Source organism: Magallana gigas, chromosome 2 (genome assembly GCF_963853765.1).
Source record: "Magallana gigas chromosome 2, xbMagGiga1.1, whole genome shotgun sequence".
Lineage (NCBI taxonomy): Eukaryota > Metazoa > Mollusca > Bivalvia > Ostreida > Ostreidae > Magallana > Magallana gigas.
The window spans coordinates 27,057,061-27,076,837 of NC_088854.1; the positions used below are offsets into that span (position 1 = coordinate 27,057,061).

A 19,777-nucleotide genomic window follows, 5' to 3' on the forward strand; every position below is an offset into this window, starting at 1 on the left:
AATATTTCTTGTCAAAGGACATGCACAGTCTAGTACCATTGCAACTTGTGTGCTTTTATTAACTGTTTTGCCTATAAAAAACACTTTACACTATCACTGTATGACTTAAATAATTAGGATTTCTTGCTAACTTTTACGCACCCTATCAAGACTGAATTTATAAGAAAATCTAATTGAATTGAAAAGTCTTCATGTGTGTTTCATTTCTTTAAAAACATATACTGTTTAAATTAAATAAATTCCTATTTGCCACTTGCTTTGTAAAATCTAGACCTGTGGACTTTGAACACTTCTTCAAACAAAACATAAATCAACTGCAGAATCTTAATTATAATTCATTTTATTTTAGGATCAAACAACTTTAAGCTAAAATTTAAAAGTACATAATTTCATAGTAATTCATGATATATGGAATTTTGTTTATGAATTCAAATAATTTCAATCAATTATTGACATTATCATGCATGATGCGTGCCCTTCTTTACATTTCTGATCATATTTTATCAATTAAAATATCAAATAATGTCTACCCATTTCTGCCATTTCAAAATGTTTCATGGAATAGGAAGTAGAATAACAGACAAAAAAATAAATGTACATTTGTATAAGCCAATAAGCATTTGTCACAAATGCATGCACCCTGTATTAAATTTAGATACTGGCATAATGTTATTAAGGGTGTTATTTACTCAGGGTTTGAGTTCTCAAACTCCGATTGTTAAAAAGTTCAATGTAATGAGTAAAATTTGTTCTAAACACAAAAAGTATTTATAAAATGAATTATTATTGACAAAACATTCAATAGTTTTACTTTATTATGGAATTATGCTCAAACAAAAATTGACTTTTAGCCAAACAGAGGAAATTCGGACTAAATTTTGCAGATTTTGTTTTCTGCTAAAAGTTTTTTGGCAGTAGTCTAATATTAAAAGTTAGGATTTTATATTTAAGTCTACGGAATTTTGCATATTTTCCGTTGGTTTTTCCTCACTTATTCATTAAAATGATCTTATGGCACGAATAATAATAATATTGAAAAATGCTTAAAAACGATAAAAGACATCATATCTCAAAATTTTGATCATTGACCTCATATAAATTTTATGCCAACAGAATAAGGTCAATATAAGTATTTCAATACCATAAATGTTTTTGTATTATCATCATTCAATATTTTGTAAAATTGAATCAAAAATGGGTAGGGATTTGAAAACTGATAGAGGAAATTCGGATTGAATTATTTTTAAAAATTGAAGCTGAAATCTTAATGTTGTGTACTTATTTAGTGCCACTACCATTCGTAAACTGTATCTTATTTTTAAAGTGTTTAATTATTTGTAATATTTTTATAATTAAGAAAATCTCAATCATAGTGTAAAATTTTATGGGATTTTTCTTGAATTTTCAATAAATATTCAATGGCCATTAACTCAAAAAGTAGGTCATTGACCTACTTTTCTGAAAGTGAAAAATAACAATACAAGCAAAGGTCTATAACACACAAAAGATGGTTTTTCATTATCATCAGTGGATTTTTTTTTCAATCTGAGTAAACGTCATCCTTAACAAATTGATAATACAGCACAAACAGTATGCATTCGAACTTCATTACGGTAACATAATTATAACACATAGAAATTTAACGTTGCGACCACCTGGAATTTCATTTTCTGCAACTTCTCAGACGAGAGGTATTATGTTTTTGACAGCAAACTTCACATTGCGCCAAGTGAAGCCTGATAATGCCTTTTCCTTCCTAATGGCGTTTAAACAGTCAAGCTGACCAGGAGTTTTCCCTAGTTTGATAAAGTTATTAAACTGTCGCTCCAAGGATGCCTTTCTACAGCAGTCCATGTGTGACGTTGAACACTGGCTGTGAAAAAAAATAAGATTTTATTATTTTAAAATTGCTCTATCTTTATCATATTTTTGTCATTAAGGTTATTTGTTCTTCAGCCCAAATGTATAGTCTTTATTCAAAAATTGGTATCCTTCCTTTGAATGTTAAAACTGTATGAAATAAAGTAAAAAGATATTCATTCATTCATTGTATCCAAGAATTTAAACAAGAGGCCCAGGGGCCACATCGCTCACCTGAGCAACAATTGCCTCAATTCTGATCAAATTAGCATAACAGTATCAAAATATCTTGACAACTACCTAGGTAAGTACAGTAAAAACTTGAAAATCTGCCAATTTTTATCCACCTCTTTATTTTTGGTAAATACCAAGCCCCTTTTGTTGTACTTGTAAGAAGATTTTTCTTTATTCCTAAATAGCCCCCCCCCCCCATTTTGTGGCACCACTTTTCGTTATGGAATCAGGGTTTCATCAGACTTAAATCTGCATAACCCGTGCTTTCACACTAAGTACTGAGTTAAAATTAGGACCGAAAACTTTCCCAGAATATTTTTAAAGATTTTCTCTATATATTCCTATGTAAAAATCCAAACCGCCATCACGGCCCCGCCCTACCACTAGGGACTGTGATTTCGCAAACTTGAATTTACATAGTTACCCAAGGATGCCTCTACACAAGTTTAAGCCTTTCTGGCCAAATACTTTTAATAGTCTTAAAAAAGAAGATTTTTAAAGATTTTCTCTATATATTCCTATGTAAAACTTGATCTTCCAATTGTGGCCCCACCCTACCCCCAGGGACTATGATTTGAACAAACTTGGATCTACACTACCTGAGGATGCTTCCATTTTAATTTGAGCTTTTCTGGCCGAATAGTTTTGAGAAAAAGATTTTTAAAGATTTTCTCTATATATAATTTATCCCCCATTGTAGCCCCACCCTACCCCCAGGGACCATAATTTGAACAAACTTGAATCTACAATACCTAATTTATATGCAATTAAGTTACTGTCACTAATGGCAACTGGCAGGTGGTGTCCGTAAAAAGTTTTAAATTTATATAATCAAAGATAATACCTTGTCCTTGAGCCTCAGGTTTTGCATGGGGTGGGCATGATGATCTCTCTGTGCTTAGCTTTTTACTTTTACATGGAACTGCTGATACAATATACAATGTTAATTACATCTCGATAAAAATTCACCTCAAGTAGCACAAAAGGTATGAAATTACACAGTATCAGTGTGAAGATAATGTATATTGGCAAGGAAACTCACTACATGTGTGTGGTAGTTATTAAGGAATAAGGAATCATTCTTTCAGTACATGTTTTATGGGGTGATAATTTTGGTCGGGGCATGATCAAATCCAATGAAGCTCGAGGGCTTTATGATGGATTTGACAATTTCCAGCAGTTGTACAATTAAATATTTGAATATGAATAAGCAAACCCTGCTTGCGCCCAAATCATACGTTATTTGAATTTAATGGACTGTATAGTACAAAATCAATTGTGTTATCATATGTTATCACAAGCAAAAACACTGAAAAAGTTAATTTAAATGAATATGGACAAGGAAATTTACTACATGTGTGTGGAAATGTATATTGGCAAGGAAACTCACTACATGTGTGTGGTAATTTAAATGAATATGGACAAGGAAACTCACTACATGTGTGTGGTAATTTAAATGAATATGGACAAGGAAACTCACTACATGTGTAGTAAATGTACACTTGCGAAGAAATTCACTCATATGTGTGGGAAATGCATTCAAAATGGAAAGGAAATTCACCACATGTGCAGGAAATGTGTACCAGTATTTGTTATGACATATGTTACACATAAATATTAAATACATTTTAATACATGTACATGTATCAAATCAAAATGAACACTAGAAACATTAAGTAAAAGTAACCTTCATTGTTCTCCTCACTGTCCTGGTTGACATCAAATGGGTTATCATCAAATGGATTATCATCAGGTGAATCTTAAAGAGAACAATAGTTGTAACAATTTATTATTAAATTATTTAGTATTTATTACTGATTACTGTGCAGTTCTGAACTACATGTACTCTCGCGCAGTAAACTCAATATTATACAGGTTAAAAATTAATTGATTCACTGATTATACTAATTCTTGTTGTAAAAAACAATATGAAATGTTAAACCATGTGCAATTTTTTTTTGAAATCCTTTTGACATTTAAATCACATTAACACATCAACAATTATTAAAATTGTCACATACTTGTCACCAAGGTAGGTTGGCTTCCCCATAATCATATCTTAACTCTTCTCCAGCTTTAATATCTCTATTTGCAAAGAGGCAGAGCCTTGGATAATTCTCGGTAACCAAAAGGCGCATAACACAGTTATTCAACGGACTTCCGACTTCCTCGTCCTTTATATACTTCCCCTTTCTTTCAGTGTTAGTTGCATCAATGCTACAAACAAAAAAAGTAATTTTATAGATTTTTGCAGGGTTGCACCCGGTATTTAATGAAAATGAATTTACACATATATGTGTGAAAGTGGGACTGGTTTGATCATCGGTGGCCATATATAGCTCAGTTGGTAGAGTACATATCTAGTGATTCTGGATGCCCTGGTTCAAATCTCTGTTTGGCCGTCATTATATTTCCAATCCTGTTACGTATGCATAGTGTTATTTTAGTCATCAAGCAAAGATGTCAGAATGATTTATTCACTGAATTATAGTGTAATCATGGTAATAGAAAATACCTAATCATTGTATAAAACTTTTTATCTCATGCTCACTTTACTTTCCTTTATAAAGTGCAAAGAGTTATACAGGATATCATTTTCATCTCCATATTTAGTTGAAATGTACGTAACAATGGTTTTTTGCCAATTCTCAGAACTCATAACCTGCCGCAAACACTGCAATTTCTAAAAACAAATTGCCAGGGTGGTGAGAATATTCAAACACAATTTTTTAAAATTAAATTCTAATTAATTTTCTGTCATCAAAATCTGACCTAAATTGTACAATTCCCAGCATCTAGTAAACTGTATATGGATATCAATTTCACATTCTCATAAGAACCAGAAAAAGTTGTATTACAAAAAATCTAAAATAGGTAAATAAAACAATTGTATCTCTCTCTCTCTCTCTCTCTCTCTCATAACAATCACAATAAATATATTATATTTGCTTACCACTTCAGACCATTCCACTTAAAATAAAACATATAACTAGTATGTTTTATTTTGCGCTTCTTTTCTCTTTCTTCTGCTTCCTTGGGCACAATTCTCTCTCCAACATATTCTACCAAGAAGCTTCCTTTTGGAAAATTTTGAGTTGCAAAAACCCCATATCCTTAAAATAAGAAAAAAAATATTGGTGAATATTTTGCATTACATGATTGTACAGTGTGTTCACAAATCATGTACAAAACCTAATTTATTTATAAATGCCTTTTATTATGGAATTATTTATATAATTATGATATCAAATGCAAGGGGCTAAAATTGTTCCAGAAACTAATGACATTTTTCATTTAAGGATCTGCATAATCAAGGGAAACAAATGTGTGAAACTGAGTAGATTGGTACATAAAAACAAAGAAATGATACTATTTTCTATTACACTAGACTCTGACCCGTGCATGCACAGTTTGACATATTGCATATGATATCGGACATTCACGAAATAGATACATCGACACACCATATTTACATAACCAAGCTTTAAGCCTACAATAATGCTATTAATTTCACTACACTCTGCTTAGTTAGAATAATCTAACTGTGTCTCGGGACAGGCCTCCACCACATTTGAAATGCCTCTCATATACCCGTAATGTAGCAAAAAATTGCATAATCGCTTCGAAACTGTTTTGGAGAAAATTATTGAAGCTGCATTGTGATTAACAGTCAAATTATCATAACAAACCATTTTGAGGCTGTAAATACCTTTCTTCTAAAAATTTAATTCATATTAATGAAGAATTCAACACTTTTTTACCAATGTTTTTTACTCACTTCGAATTTACACAACATGTTGACATTCAAACTCTCAGGATATAGCAAATTTTGAATGAAAATTTAAACATATGTGTATTATCGTTTCTGAGTTTATCCATGCAAGTGTGATATTGTGGAAACATAAACTAAAGAGCCTCCCGTGATTTAGCGTGAATGGAATGCACATGCGCAAGATTGTAGAATAAAAAAAATCCAGATGATTCCGGATTTTTATAAGGAATTTTCGTTAATTATTAATAAGCGAAGCTTGATTGAGAAAAAATAAAAACAAACTGGTAATCTTCAAATGCCAATGATGTTTAAAAAATAAAGAACAAAAGACAGTTCTCTTCTGATTTCTCGATATTAAAGCCCAAAAATTCGAGTCTTTTATTTTAATGTATAGTAGTAAAAAATGTGTATCAACTCACCAATTCTTCTGTTGATCAATTCAACTTTTAATGCATCACAGTCCAGTCCAGAACGACACATAAATTCTGCTTCTCTTTTAGGGCTTATTCGTTGTTTCTAGCACATAAATAAATTACTCATTAGAAAAAAGTTTTATTTCAAAATATGCAAAATTTGTCTTTTAAACTATCACATTGATTTTAAAATCAAATTATCTTAAGGCCTTCCATTTTGGTTTGCAAACTCCTTTTCAACTATTTCAAGATCAAAATAAAAACTTTATTAATATTACTTATATAATGCACACGGTCATAATCACTTGTCCGAATGGACAAGAAGGAAAAAAAGTTAATGTAGAGCCCTGACACCGTGCATATTACATAAAAAAGATATATTACATACATAAATTAGAATGCTAATTTTACAGAAACAGTGCCTGAAACATTCTACGTAAGCACACGCTGAACGGAATCTGGTGAACGCTAATGAAAGGTGAACGATGAGCGAAGGCAGAGTGCACATGATGCGCTGAACGATGAACGGTGAACGATATGTGAACGCAAGATGAACGATTTATTCGGAGTGTCTCGATGGTTATCCTTACATTGTATTTTGACGGAAATCAGGAAAAACATGCTAATAAACTACACGTACAGTGCTGCTATCTTGAAAGTTGACAAAACAGTCCTATCCTATCGACTATCCTGCAAATAATATCTATCCTGTATTATCTTTAAAGTTATACCATACCATTTATGCATGTTTAGGAATAACAGTTAAATAAAACCAAATTTAAGACCATAATATTAATTTTATCAACAGATAATCGAGTAATGTAATGATAAAAATGTCTAAATAATACATAAAACCATTGTTAATCTATAAATTAACACGCATTTATGTTTACTATCTTAAGTTGATCTGTTCAGTAAGACAGTTTATTGTCAAACATGGACATGTTTGTGATTTGGAATCGAAGGAATTATTATTTAATGAATCGTGAAAAATACACAAATACAATGTCTGTTTCTTATATTTATATATATATATATATGTGTCGAATCGTTAGTTGATTGAATTCTTCTGTTTTTAAACGACTGGATTGACTATCTTAAAAGGAATCATTAAATATTATTTTTGTATCAATTTATCGCTGTATTGTGTAACATAAAATTTTCACAGTAACTGCATACTTAAGCCATTTTCGGATCAACAAAAAAAATGCCTGTTTAGGAGAGTGATAAAAACAACAACAGCAAAAAACAGACCTGCTCAAGAATGTGTACTTTAAATTCCACGGATTAAATTCTAATTAAAATGATGCTTTATGTGTAATATTAGTTTCCTTTCACCTTAACGCAAGGTTTTTTTCCTCATTTTGCTGAGATCGATTCTTTCATTTTTGAAGTTCCGAATGAAAATGAATGAAAACGGACTGAATTCGAACGATAAGTGAACTGTGAACGATAAGTGAACAAAGGTGAACGCACAATGAGCGCTTTCTGAACGGTGTGCACAAAAGGAGCGGAGTGAAGAGTGCAAGTGAACGCACTGTGAGTGCACGGTGAGCGCATGGTGAATGCACGGTGAGCGCATGGTGAATGCACGAAAAAATGGGAAAGTAGATGGTTTAAGGGACTGTAATACTTAATACTGTCGCATTGTTTTTTTTATTATCATAAATTTGATAAAACCATTGATTAATTCACTTTTCTGTTGTGATAATTTCACTTACAAACAAAACAGACCGAGCAACTGATTTTGTTCAAATTGCTGATAAAACAATTTGAGCATATATTGTGACTGTATGACAATTATAGAAAACTTCAATATGTCACACTAAGCAAAAACAAGAATTAACATCTAAATATGAGAATTTGAGATATCACCGGTAAAATGTTTACTTAAAGAATGAGAGATATGCATACCCAAATAACTTTAACATATCAATGGTATTCGATACACATGTACTGTTGTTTGAAATATACCTTAAAAGTTCAACTGTATGTACAATGTTAAAAATTTCACTTACTGCAATTTTCCCCCTTGAATAAGCTGCCATCTTTTTAGTTGACTGCTTTATAACTTACATAAGCTAGAAAAAAGAAGAAGAAGAAGTTGTACATGAATGCCAATACAAATTAAAATGTGAGTTATATGAGATGCCATACTTCATTAATGTGAGTTATGAGATATTATACTAAATGTATATATAAGGTGGATAATTATTAACTTTTCACCTTAATTATTATTATCATTATCACCTCATGATGACTATTGATTTATCACATGAAATCCAATTCAGTGAAAATCACTATACATGTACATGATGTGTGTGGAAATGTATATGGACAAGGAAACTCACTACATGTGTGTGGTAATTTAAATGAATATGGACAAGGAGACTCACTACATGTGTGTGGAAAGGTATATTTGCAATGAAACTCACTACATGTGTGTGGTAATTTAAATGAATATGGACAAGGAGACTCACTACATGTGTGTAGGATTAATGTACAGGTAACTCTCGATAGCTGGAAGTCCATGGGTCCAAGGAAAAACTTTGAAGTTTCAAGAGTTCGAGTTTTCAAGAGTTCGGAATTTTCTGGGTTGACCAATGGGTTTTAAAATTAGTCTTACCGGATGTTATGATTAAGCCATTTAATTAGTGCTAACCTTACGCTCATGCTTAAACAACATTTTCTTTTCAGTAAAATATACAGAACTGGATGTTTTTAAAACTAAATTCAAACAACTATTGAATAAATTCATAATATAATTATTTATTTTATGCATCATATTAAGACCAAATTGCTCAGTACTACTGGAGTGCGAGACGATTAACATGTCATAAATGTGATAACTAAGTATTACCCATTGTTCCCACGTAAGGGTCCTTCACCAGCTGTAAGAACTTGTTCAGCAATATAATCATTACAATGACAATGATGCTGATAAGCATACTTTTAACAGTTTTATAATTCTAAAATTTGACCATGGCTCAATATTATCGTTTCATCTCAATTAATTTCTCATTTTCATTGCGTCTCCAAATTATCGTAAAACGGTTGTGATAATTATAGATTAGGTATTGGTATAGTCAGTCATCAAACAATTATCACCTTGCAGGACAAGTGCCGCCTGAACAAACAACTCGTGACACAAGTCCCGCGTCTAAGGTGTTATTTAGGTATAGCTCTTGGAGATACACAGAGACTTTGAGGTATCGAGAGTAAGAAACTATAGATTATGAACGGGACTGCAGTTTGACTTAGAGAGATCAAGCTTACTAACGGTTTTCGAGAGATCAAGAGTTTGAGAAATCAATAGTAAATTTGCTTAGTTATATAGGGGAAAAAATCGGGACCCTAGACTCACTTCCAGCGATCAAGAACTTCGATCCAATCAAAGTTCGAGCCATTGAGAGTTACCTGTATATTGGCAATGAAACTCACTACATGTGTGTGGTAATTTAAATGAATATGGACAAGGAAACTCACTACATGTGTGTGGTAATTTAAATGAATATAGACAAGGAAACTCACTACATGTGTGTGGTAATTTAAATGAATATGGACAAGGAAACTCACTACATGTGTGTGGTAATTTAAATGAATATGGACAAGAAACTCACTACATGTGTGTAGGAATGTACATTAATTGGCAATGAAACTCACTACATCTGTGAGGTGAATTTATACTGGTGTAATTGGGAAACTTGCTATATGTGTCTAGGAAATATATATTATATTGGCAAGAAAATTGACACTACATGTGCATATGAAATACATAAAATTGTTGGCAATGCAACCAACCATGGTAAATGTTGGTTGCAAGAAAACTCATTACACAAGGTGGGTTGATTCACATGTATAAAATAATGTATATGTTATTCAATTGAAACTTACTGCACAAGATTGGTAAAGAGGCAACACACAGACCATGAATATCAGGCATTATTACATGATTGTCCACTAATGCGCCAAAAGTATGTCAATTTTTTGTTTTTCCCTATATATTTCATCGAAAACAAGACTTTTTTTAAAAAGGTTTTCAGGTCAGATTATTGGTCAGATTTTGAAGAAGGTGATATTGATTTCCCGCATAGTAGATTCAATTTCCACTTGTTGTCGTACATTAGTTTTTGACAACTCATTTGTAAAATTTGAATATTTCAAACACATTAACACTGAGATAGTTTTTAGGAGCTCTATTAATATTTTTTGCAATGTATGAGCCGAAAAATCTTACTCAAGTTTGAACTGTTTATATTAAATTTCAGTAATAGAAGGTTGGAAAAATATTCAAATAAGATGCAAAAAGAGCTAGAAAAATTCTTAATGTATCAATCCAAGTCTTTTCAATGTACATGGTCAAAGGGTTTCATTTTAACAATTCTAAAAAAAAGAAATTTTCAATTAATATATGGTGAAAAGAAAAAATAAATTGACCTACTTTTGGCACCTGAGTGTACATACATGTAATATGTCCCTGATTTCCTGAACTCAAGTATAATTTAAGCTGGTCGATTGGGGAAGGGGGGGGGTGCATAAAAAAAACCCATTAGAAAACCTCTTTATTTTTAACCATATGTAATTTACATCAGCTCTAGTTTAAAAAAAAAGAAAAAGCAACCATCTGGTTCTTTTTGGGGGCAATCTCAAAATACAGGTATATTTTTCTATAGGAATATTTAGAGAATTTTCATTTTCCGCACTTCGTAGCAGATTTAAAAAAATACTACAATAGAGATTTTCTTTGAATTGTGATATCGCGATTAGCAATATCATTTTGTACCTTATATGTAAAAAATACTAAATTCAACCATCTAGTTTAAGTGAGGGTCATCTCAAAATATGAACAGTTGATAAATTTTGCTATATACATGTATTTTGGGTACATGTATTACAAATGTAGATTAATTGCTATGATGGATTCATTCAAAATGAAGCAAAATAACCCTGGAGATACCATCATTTAGTGTATACAATTTCAAAGGGTTACAATTTTTACTTTTTCTTTTTTCCTATATACTCCTACAAAGCTTCATTTTATCATAATGTCGACATATAAAGCAAGATCAATGGCAATGCTCACCTACCAAACCACAGAAAAATTGTTGAAAAAAAATTGTTTATCATGTGTTTATTGTGTTCAATTTAATAAATGTCTATATCTATATAAAAATCATAAAAGGTTGAAATACACTGTATTTTACTCGATCAGAATGCACAAAAACATGAACCATGCAAACTAAAGTCAGCCTCAACCTTAAACCAGATGAGAATTGCGCAGATTAAACAACTCATTTTAAGGTTTAATTGATTAACATTTTAGACAGAAAATTAGAAAGTAAAAATGCTCATATTCATAAATTGTCAGTCCAACCAAATTGAAATTAGACCATACAATTAAACAACTCATACATCATGCGCACACTACCGAGAGAGTTCTCCATACATGTATGTATTTGTTTTATCTCTGTAATATAAATAAAAAAGGCTCTTGTAATTTTTAAAACAACAATTTGGGTCAATACTAATATCAAATCTCCTCTTGCTTGATCTTAGATTCAGATAACCACAGACATAGTCAAAATGATGTACATGTAGCTAGCTGGGTGTTCAAGAAATAGACAACTAGACATGAACAATTCATGAATTACATGTATTACCATGATGACTTCAATCTAATGTTTCAACATGTGTCCTATTTGCAAAACATCCTTGTTTATTCACCTGCCATTTTTTATATGCATTGTTCCATCCAGATATACCACCCCCTCCCCATCTAGAATTTGAATTTTTCCTTTAAATGTACCACCCTCAAGTCATGAGATGAGCTGCTACAATCCCCTCCCCCTGAAATAATTTTATTTGTTTGTGTCAGAGAGGAATTTAGTGTTTTTTGTTACCAATATTCTGGGTTGGATTTCTGCAGACTGCCCCCAATAGGCATTTCTGTATCTTGCTATAAAGTGATGTGAAACTCAGAAAGGGGCTTATTTTTAAGGCAATTTGATTCATCATCTGATAGTCTATAGAAAGATAGATTAAAGACTGGATGGTGCACCTTATTCCTGAACCACAGAAACTGTTTTTGATATCTATTTTTACTCTTTTTCTTCACTTGACTTTAACTTTTTAGCATCCGAATTATTATTAAGCTAGTCAGAAACTTCAACTTAAAAGTAAATGTCCCCTTGGGTGGCAGGGGACAGTTTTTTTGATACAATTCTTTGTAGCCAAGGGATGCATGTCTTCGGAACTCTGTAACTAGAATTTCCTCAGTTCCCATTCAGCACAAATACCTTTAATTCACTCTTTATAAGGCCAATCACCAATTTCTGAAGAAAATTACTAATCAAAACCTGTAAAATTCTCTACACACTGGTTTTTATGAGATTTTGACCCTTTCATCTTTTGCTAATTTTTCATGATTTTTCAGCTTTTTAGACCTCCCCCAGCTAATTCCCTGCAGAGGGTTGACCTTCCGTACCGCGTGCATGTTGCACTATCACTTGTCACAAACTTACCGGTGTTTAGTTTTCAATGTCCCATCCACCTACTTTTCGTGTTATTTTACCTCCCGTCTGTAACTTGCAATTTCACTGTGTAAAGTCAGCACAACAGTCATAGCCGCAGGTTTCGCATTTTACTTCTGATTCTCATGTACCTAACATAAGGGGCCTACATATTGCATATCAATTTCAACAATAGACACCCCTCTAACTAATGATAATCATTAAAAATCATTTCATGAATTTTAGCAACACTCATAAGCCTTCAAGTACAGCAACTCTCAATTTTACAAAAATATTGACGGGTACTTTATTCGAAACTGTCCCTTGCTACCTTTAACATACACTAACATTCTCTGAAAAGTCATCTTGTCTTAAAATTAAAAAGCTTATGCTATTCTGAAAAAAAGTACACCACATTTTGCCAATTCCATTGAGGTTTAATAAAAATATGGCCATTTAAGTGAACCCACCATTTCCACTCTCCTCTGTTTAACACAGATTCACAGGGCTCTCCATAAATAAAGCATCTTTACCTAATCTTTTAGAGGTCAACTGTTGTTCAACCTCCTTAAATAAGAAACCTTATTCAATACTACATACATCTGCTTGATATTATTAGGATAAAAGCATCACATCACTTAGAAATCCCTTTACATGTATACCCTCCCCCTATCTTTTGATTTTGACATGAAGCATTAGTTTGAACACTTTAACCTAATATTATGAAACTTGTGGCAGTTTCCTTGAGTCATTTCTTACACATAATTGAAAACAACCATCACTGATATCTAAAATTGATTTTTTTTGGTAAATGGATGATTTGTAGCATTTTTATTCACAAAAAGTCATGTCGCCCTACATGTGATTTCTTGTTTTCATGAAAAACTAAGCCTATAATCATATTTAGTGGATATCTTATATAGTCTGGTTTCTAGTCTCCTTTTAACTTTGCTAAATTAGTAAGACCTACAAGTGTGATGTGTGCATTTAATTAAAATGAAATTCAAACACACCCGGGTACCTGGGGACCGATGAGAATTCTATGAAAAATGTTCAAATTTTACATGTTTTTCTACATTTTTGATGCATATATACATTAAAAGGGTAAAAATATGTTGTTTTTTGTTCATTTCAAGAGTAATTATCAAAGCAGATGTTATTTCAAGGTCAAATGTACATTTACATATCCTACATGTAATGGTAATGGAGTCCATTGGAAAGAAGGGGTGGCTTTTTCAATTCTGTAAATACATCTAAAATACCATTTTTTGATAGGAAGGAGCAAAAACTTCAGTTTTTTGACATATTGTATACTTTGATAACTGCATTTGTCTACATGTAAAGTTCATTTGAAATAAAAATATGCTGTTTTAAAAAAATTGGGTGATATAAGTCAGGTGGATTAATGTTATTTCATAAAATCAGACAGCAAAATGGCTGCAAATTCATAAATTTAATGATTTAATTGATAAAAACTGTTTTAAAGTATTTATTCTTATCACAGTAATTAACTTAAGCCTATTAATTGTCATCAGGATAGGAAATGCCTACTCTCTAAGCCAATTTACTCTAGTGGTGGTCATTCTACACATTGAAGAGGGAGTTACTCCCCTTGAATATTTTGGCTAATAAATCATGTCATGACATCTACAGCCAAGAAAATCATCCATTTTCACAAAATGTATTACTTATGGTACAAAATCCACTCAAAATTAAACTCAAAGGAGAAATATGAAAATACCATGTAGTCTTGAAGGTGGCAGGGGACAGTTTTTTTGATACAATTCTTTGTAGCCAAGGGATGCATGTCTTCGGAACTCTGTAACTAGAATTTCCTCAGTTCCCATTCAGCACAAATACCTTTAATTCACTCTTTATAAGGCCAATCACCAATTTCTGAAGAAAATTACTAATCAAAACCTGTAAAATTCTCTACACACTGGTTTTTATGAGATTTTGACCCTTTCATCTTTTGCTAATTTTTCATGATTTTTCAGCTTTTTAGACCTCCCCCAGCTAATTCCCTGCAGAGGGTTGACCTTCCGTACCGCGTGCATGTTGCACTATCACATGTCACAAACTTACCGGTGTTTAGTTTTCAATGTCCCATCCACCTACTTTTCGTGTTATTTTACCTCCCGTCTGTAACTTGCAATTTCACTGTGTAAAGTCAGCACAACAGTCATAGCCGCAGGTTTCGCATTTTACTTCTGATTCTCATGTACCTAACATAAGGGGCCTACATATTGCATATCAATTTCAACAATAGACACCCCTCTAACTAATGATAATCATTAAAAATCATTTCATGAATTTTAGCAACACTCATAAGCCTTCAAGTACAGCAACTCTCAATTTTACAAAAATATTGACGGGTACTTTATTCGAAACTGTCCCTTGCTACCTTGGGCTACCTCTTTTGTAATTTATAGTAAATCTTTAATTTTATTCATACAGTCATTGACCAGTTCCGAATAGATCATATGTTGAATAGCAAATAGTTATGGAAATAAAAGTTGGAGAAAAAATCATTACCTTTAATATTATACACTTAAAATGCTTGTTTAATTTTGCAGTAGTTTCATTTTTTGCGGTCATATACATGTACGTATTCAATACTACAGTCTTACATTAGTCAACCAATATTAAACTTTTGCTTTGCCAGGTCATTGCAACGTTATTATGTGCATAAAATAGTCTGTTGACGCCTTATATTTTCACATGTAACAAGATTTCTTCTATCAAAAGTTGTTTTGGTATTATTCTTACATACCCATATAAGCATGCAGGATATAAATTTTAAAAAATGCAGAAGGATGAAAAATCTTATTAAGCTGCCATTTTACAAATTCCAAAAACTCAATTTGTTTTTGTCTGTTTCAGGATTATATGAAGAAATAGATTAAAACAATTACTTCTGGAATTCATTAAATTTTCTTACTAAGTCTTAAATAAATCATATTGAACCACAGTAATGATAAATGGAGGTGCGGCAACTGTACTCCGACAAGATATTAGAATTTAGAAACTACATGTAGTCTAAAGTATTGTTATAGTGATCTTGTTTGTTAAATCCATGCAAATTAAATTAACTGTATAGGTTAAAAGAATTGCCAATAGCTGGTTGGTATGCATCAAACCTCTTTTCAATAGGTTCAATTGATGGTGTTTAAATAGGGCTAAAACTTTTTATCTGCATTCGATTTCCATGGAAACAGCTATGCTATTCAGAACTTATTGATTTATTCGTAAATGGTAAAATGGCTTCCAATATAAGTTTTTAGGACAAAATTCTAAATAAAGCAATATTGCATTACTATCAGCAATAATATAGCGTACATCAGCCAAAGAAAAAAAAAAAGATTTCAAAACAACACCCAGAAACATTTAAAGCACCGCCAAATCTATACCCTATTCAGTATTGGTCAATCTAAAGAAAGAAAAATCTTACCGTGACCAGGCTACGCTCAGGTCACAGTAAGAATTCGTCCCATATACTTGCAATGTAGCAGCTGCAAAGCGGATCTGCTTCGCATCGACTTTAAGTCTGTTAAAAACAATCTGCAGGGGTAAAACACAGCATTTATATTACAAACCTTTTTGAAAATGCATATGTAATTAAGTCCACAAAATCTTCATTATTAATATAATGGGTCATACAAAGGCATTTTGTTAATATATCTGTGGTAGAGTCAGGTACATTGCATTCCTACTATAGCTCTGGCTAGTGGGTTAACCCTTTATCTCGCTCGGTAGAGTGCTTGACTGGTGTGCCAGAGGACCCTGGTTCAAACCCCAGCAGAGCTAGGCAAAAAGTGTCTCTGTTTGAATTTGCCTGCCATTTTGCACTCGAAATATCTCGGATTTTATCATTAACATGGCGACCAGTGATTTCATTGCCAAAACCGTTAATGTGGTAAAATGGGATTATAAATGAGCAACATTGTAGGTATTTGAGACCAATCAAATGAAAATATAGGCAAGACACAACCGAGATATTTCTTTTTTCATTTGCTACTAAGAATTACAGTAAAGGGCACAAATTCTATCATTTAAACGGGTTAGTTGGACATGTGTCATTTTAAGAAAAGACCATTCTATCTAGTCAATCGACGGTAATAATTATTGTTTATCATTGCATTGCATCGATTTCGTTGATCAAAATCATACTAATATGTTCCAACAATTTCTCATTTATTTAGCAAAATAATTTTATGAAAATAATACAAGAAAAAAAGACATGTTATGTAAAATGTCAATTTAAAAAAAAAAAAGTGTTATAACCAAGCTATGTAGCTAAATTAGGAGATTGTGTTGGACTTGATCACGTTACATTACAAGTGCAGCTGTTAAACACATGCACATGCTGACGAAACGCAGAGAGGTTCTACACTTGTTCACACGTTCAACTTCTCCTACAAGATTGTCACTAATTATTCAAACGACTTACAGTTCTTACGTAGCTTCTTTTCCTTTTTGGGGGACTGTAGTAATTCGTATAAAGCATGCAGGATGGAGGGGTTTGTTTTGTGACATTTTTTTACCGGATATGTCGTAACACTGTCAGGTCAAGTCGTACACAGACCAATTCGTATACAGGTCAACTCGTATACAAAGAATTGTTCTCATATGTATTACAAGCACTCAAATCAATAAACTTCAATTTAAAAAAAAAGAAGAGGTAAACTTCAATGAATTTGAAAATGAAGCAGAGTAAAATTGTTTAAATAATTACCTTGTTAAAGAATATTTTTTTACTTTTGGAGAGTGTTAAATTTACAAGATTCAGTATTTATTTAGCTCTCTTGTAGGTTTTTTGTTTTTGTTTTACAAGTTTGCATTGATGTCATTAATTATGAGGATGAATATGGTGTAAAAATTGATCCCGAAAGATTTGGGGGGGGGTATTGTTTTTATAATGATTTATTAAATTTTAAAATGAAAAAAAAATGAGTTTCCTCATGGGGATCAAACTTCATATATATCTACATATAGGATCTTTCCTTAAACTTATTAGAACCATTTCTTTGTATCAATGTAATGAAAGATAAATAAGGGTGCAAATGATAATAATAATAATAATAAAAAAGATTTAGAGAGTTTTCTAAGTGATTTACTGCATGTATTAAATTTTAAACATTAAATTAAAAATTATTGGTTTCCTTATGGGGGTGTAATTTCTTAATAAAAGGGTTTTCCTCAAACTAATGCTGATTATTTGTTTGTAATAATGTCATTAGGGGGAATTAGGGTGTACATTCTGGTCCTGAAAGATGCATGTGGTTTCCTAAATGTTTAACTATACCTGTCAGATTTTTCAACGATAAAAAGAAAATAATGTGTTTCCTCATATGGGTCATAGTTTATGATAATAGGATTTTCAAAAAAAAGGATAAAAGGGATTTTCAATTTAATACTGATTTTTAACATTAAAATGAAAAACAAGGTTTTTCCTTTGGGGTGCAATTTGTAAATGAGCCTTTCCCTTAAACTAATACTGATTATTACTTTGTATTAATGTCATTAAGGATAAATTAGGGTTTAACATTACTGATTTTTAAACGTTAAAATGAAAAGTTTGGGTTTCCCCATGGGTGTTTATGTAAATAATAATAGGATTTTTCCTAATAATTATTCTAATAATCATTTCTTTGTTTTAATGCAAGGAAGAGTAAATTATGGTGCAAAAATTAAGCTCATGAAATTAAAGGGTTTTTATAAGTGATTTACCGTACTGATTTTTTGGGGGGCATTAAATTGAAACTTAGAGTTTTCTCATGAGGGTGTAATTTAATGAAAGAATTAATATGTGATTAATATAGAGCAACAATTTGCTAATTTTTCTTGATTGATTGAAGAGAACGTTACTAAGAAACTCCACAATTAAAGCCGTTGAACAGAAAATATTTCTTTATTTTGGATAAAATGTGTTGGGTGTAAATTTGAAAGTTAAGAAACATATTGTTTATTTCTTCATGATTAATTGTTTGTTGTGAATTCCAAGAGAATATAATTAAAAGATTCCCCAGTTAAGGCCTATGAAAAATTATTGACCCCCTTGAGGAAATCCATATTTTTCTCCTCTTGATAAAAAGTATATACTGTAGAGCGTCTAAATTTGAAAAGTTCCAAGTTAATGTTAATTTTTTCTTCATTATTCTTTAATTACCCGAACTAATAACAACACATTTTCACAATTAAAACCCCTAAAATGTTTAGAAGAACATGCAGGAGGCACATAATTCTCGATTGTGCTACATGCAACTTGTTAAAGTCTAGAGGAAATTCTAACTTTTTGAGAGTTTATCAAAAATTTCAATGGTATACTAAAATTGTAATGAAATAAATGATTATTTAAAACACAAATTAAAAAAAGCACACACTACATGTGTTTGACTACTACCGAAATTAAACCCAGTTAAACGTAAAAGAAAACCATCTTAACCATCTACAACTTTATGAGGTGACACACACAAAGACATGTAAATTTTCCTCAATTTAGCTGCAGAATAACGAAAAATCAGATGTCGCATTTAAACAAATGATCTAAAATTATATATTCGAAAGAAAATTGGTGTAAAAATCAACAAAAGATTAATTTTTCATGAAAGAAATAAGTGATCGTACCTTCTTTTGCGTTTCCATTATTTCCATAGGAAGTTGAATTTGCGCATGCGCAAATGTGGCAAAGGGGCAAAGTGTGTAACATCCCCATTTAGACTCGATATCGTGTGTAACAAAATTCATGTGTAAACCGGAAACTCACACTTTTTATAATTTTGTATTTTCTGGGTAAATCATGGTCGAAAAACCCGATTTACGGGGTTCTGCAAACTTACTACACGGATTTGTGTCGTAGGTTTTGAAAATGTAGTAAGTTGCACGTGTGTAAACTAGTACATGTCGTAGGTGTCGGCATGATACAAACGCACACACACACACACACACACACACACACACACACACAAAATACATTGCAATGATATTAT

The 19,777-nt window shown here is 31.8% G+C and overlaps 2 protein-coding genes across 7 annotated transcripts in view; one reads left to right on the forward strand and one right to left on the reverse strand.

The window, feature by feature from the left end:
- LOC105317327 (contactin-2) overlaps window positions 1-19,777 on the forward strand; it is a 37,762-nt gene that overhangs the window by 12,495 nt on the left and 5,490 nt on the right. The gene's annotated exons all lie outside the window — the stretch shown is intronic.
- On the reverse strand, window positions 1,569-19,745 carry LOC117681894 (N-lysine methyltransferase KMT5A-like). 6 transcript variants are annotated; one of them, XM_066075902.1, is made up of 9 exons: window positions 19,416-19,745; window positions 16,240-16,335; window positions 8,298-8,360; window positions 6,286-6,382; window positions 5,048-5,207; window positions 4,116-4,311; window positions 3,782-3,853; window positions 2,939-3,016; window positions 1,569-1,873 (listed from the first exon to the last, which is right to left on the reverse strand). In XM_066075902.1, exons 3-6 carry the CDS (start codon window positions 8,325-8,327, stop codon window positions 4,119-4,121), a joined length of 480 nt encoding a protein of 159 aa, XP_065931974.1. In that variant the 5' UTR covers window positions 8,328-8,360; window positions 16,240-16,335; window positions 19,416-19,745; the 3' UTR covers window positions 1,569-1,873; window positions 2,939-3,016; window positions 3,782-3,853; window positions 4,116-4,118. The 6 variants fall into 6 exon arrangements, 5 of the variants coding, with proteins under 5 accessions (XP_065931974.1, XP_065931976.1, XP_065931977.1 ...); XM_066075904.1 differs by lacking the exons at window positions 16,240-16,335; window positions 19,416-19,745 and adding an exon at window positions 17,239-17,437; XM_066075905.1 differs by lacking the exon at window positions 19,416-19,745 and having other exon boundaries at window positions 4,159-4,311; window positions 16,240-16,472.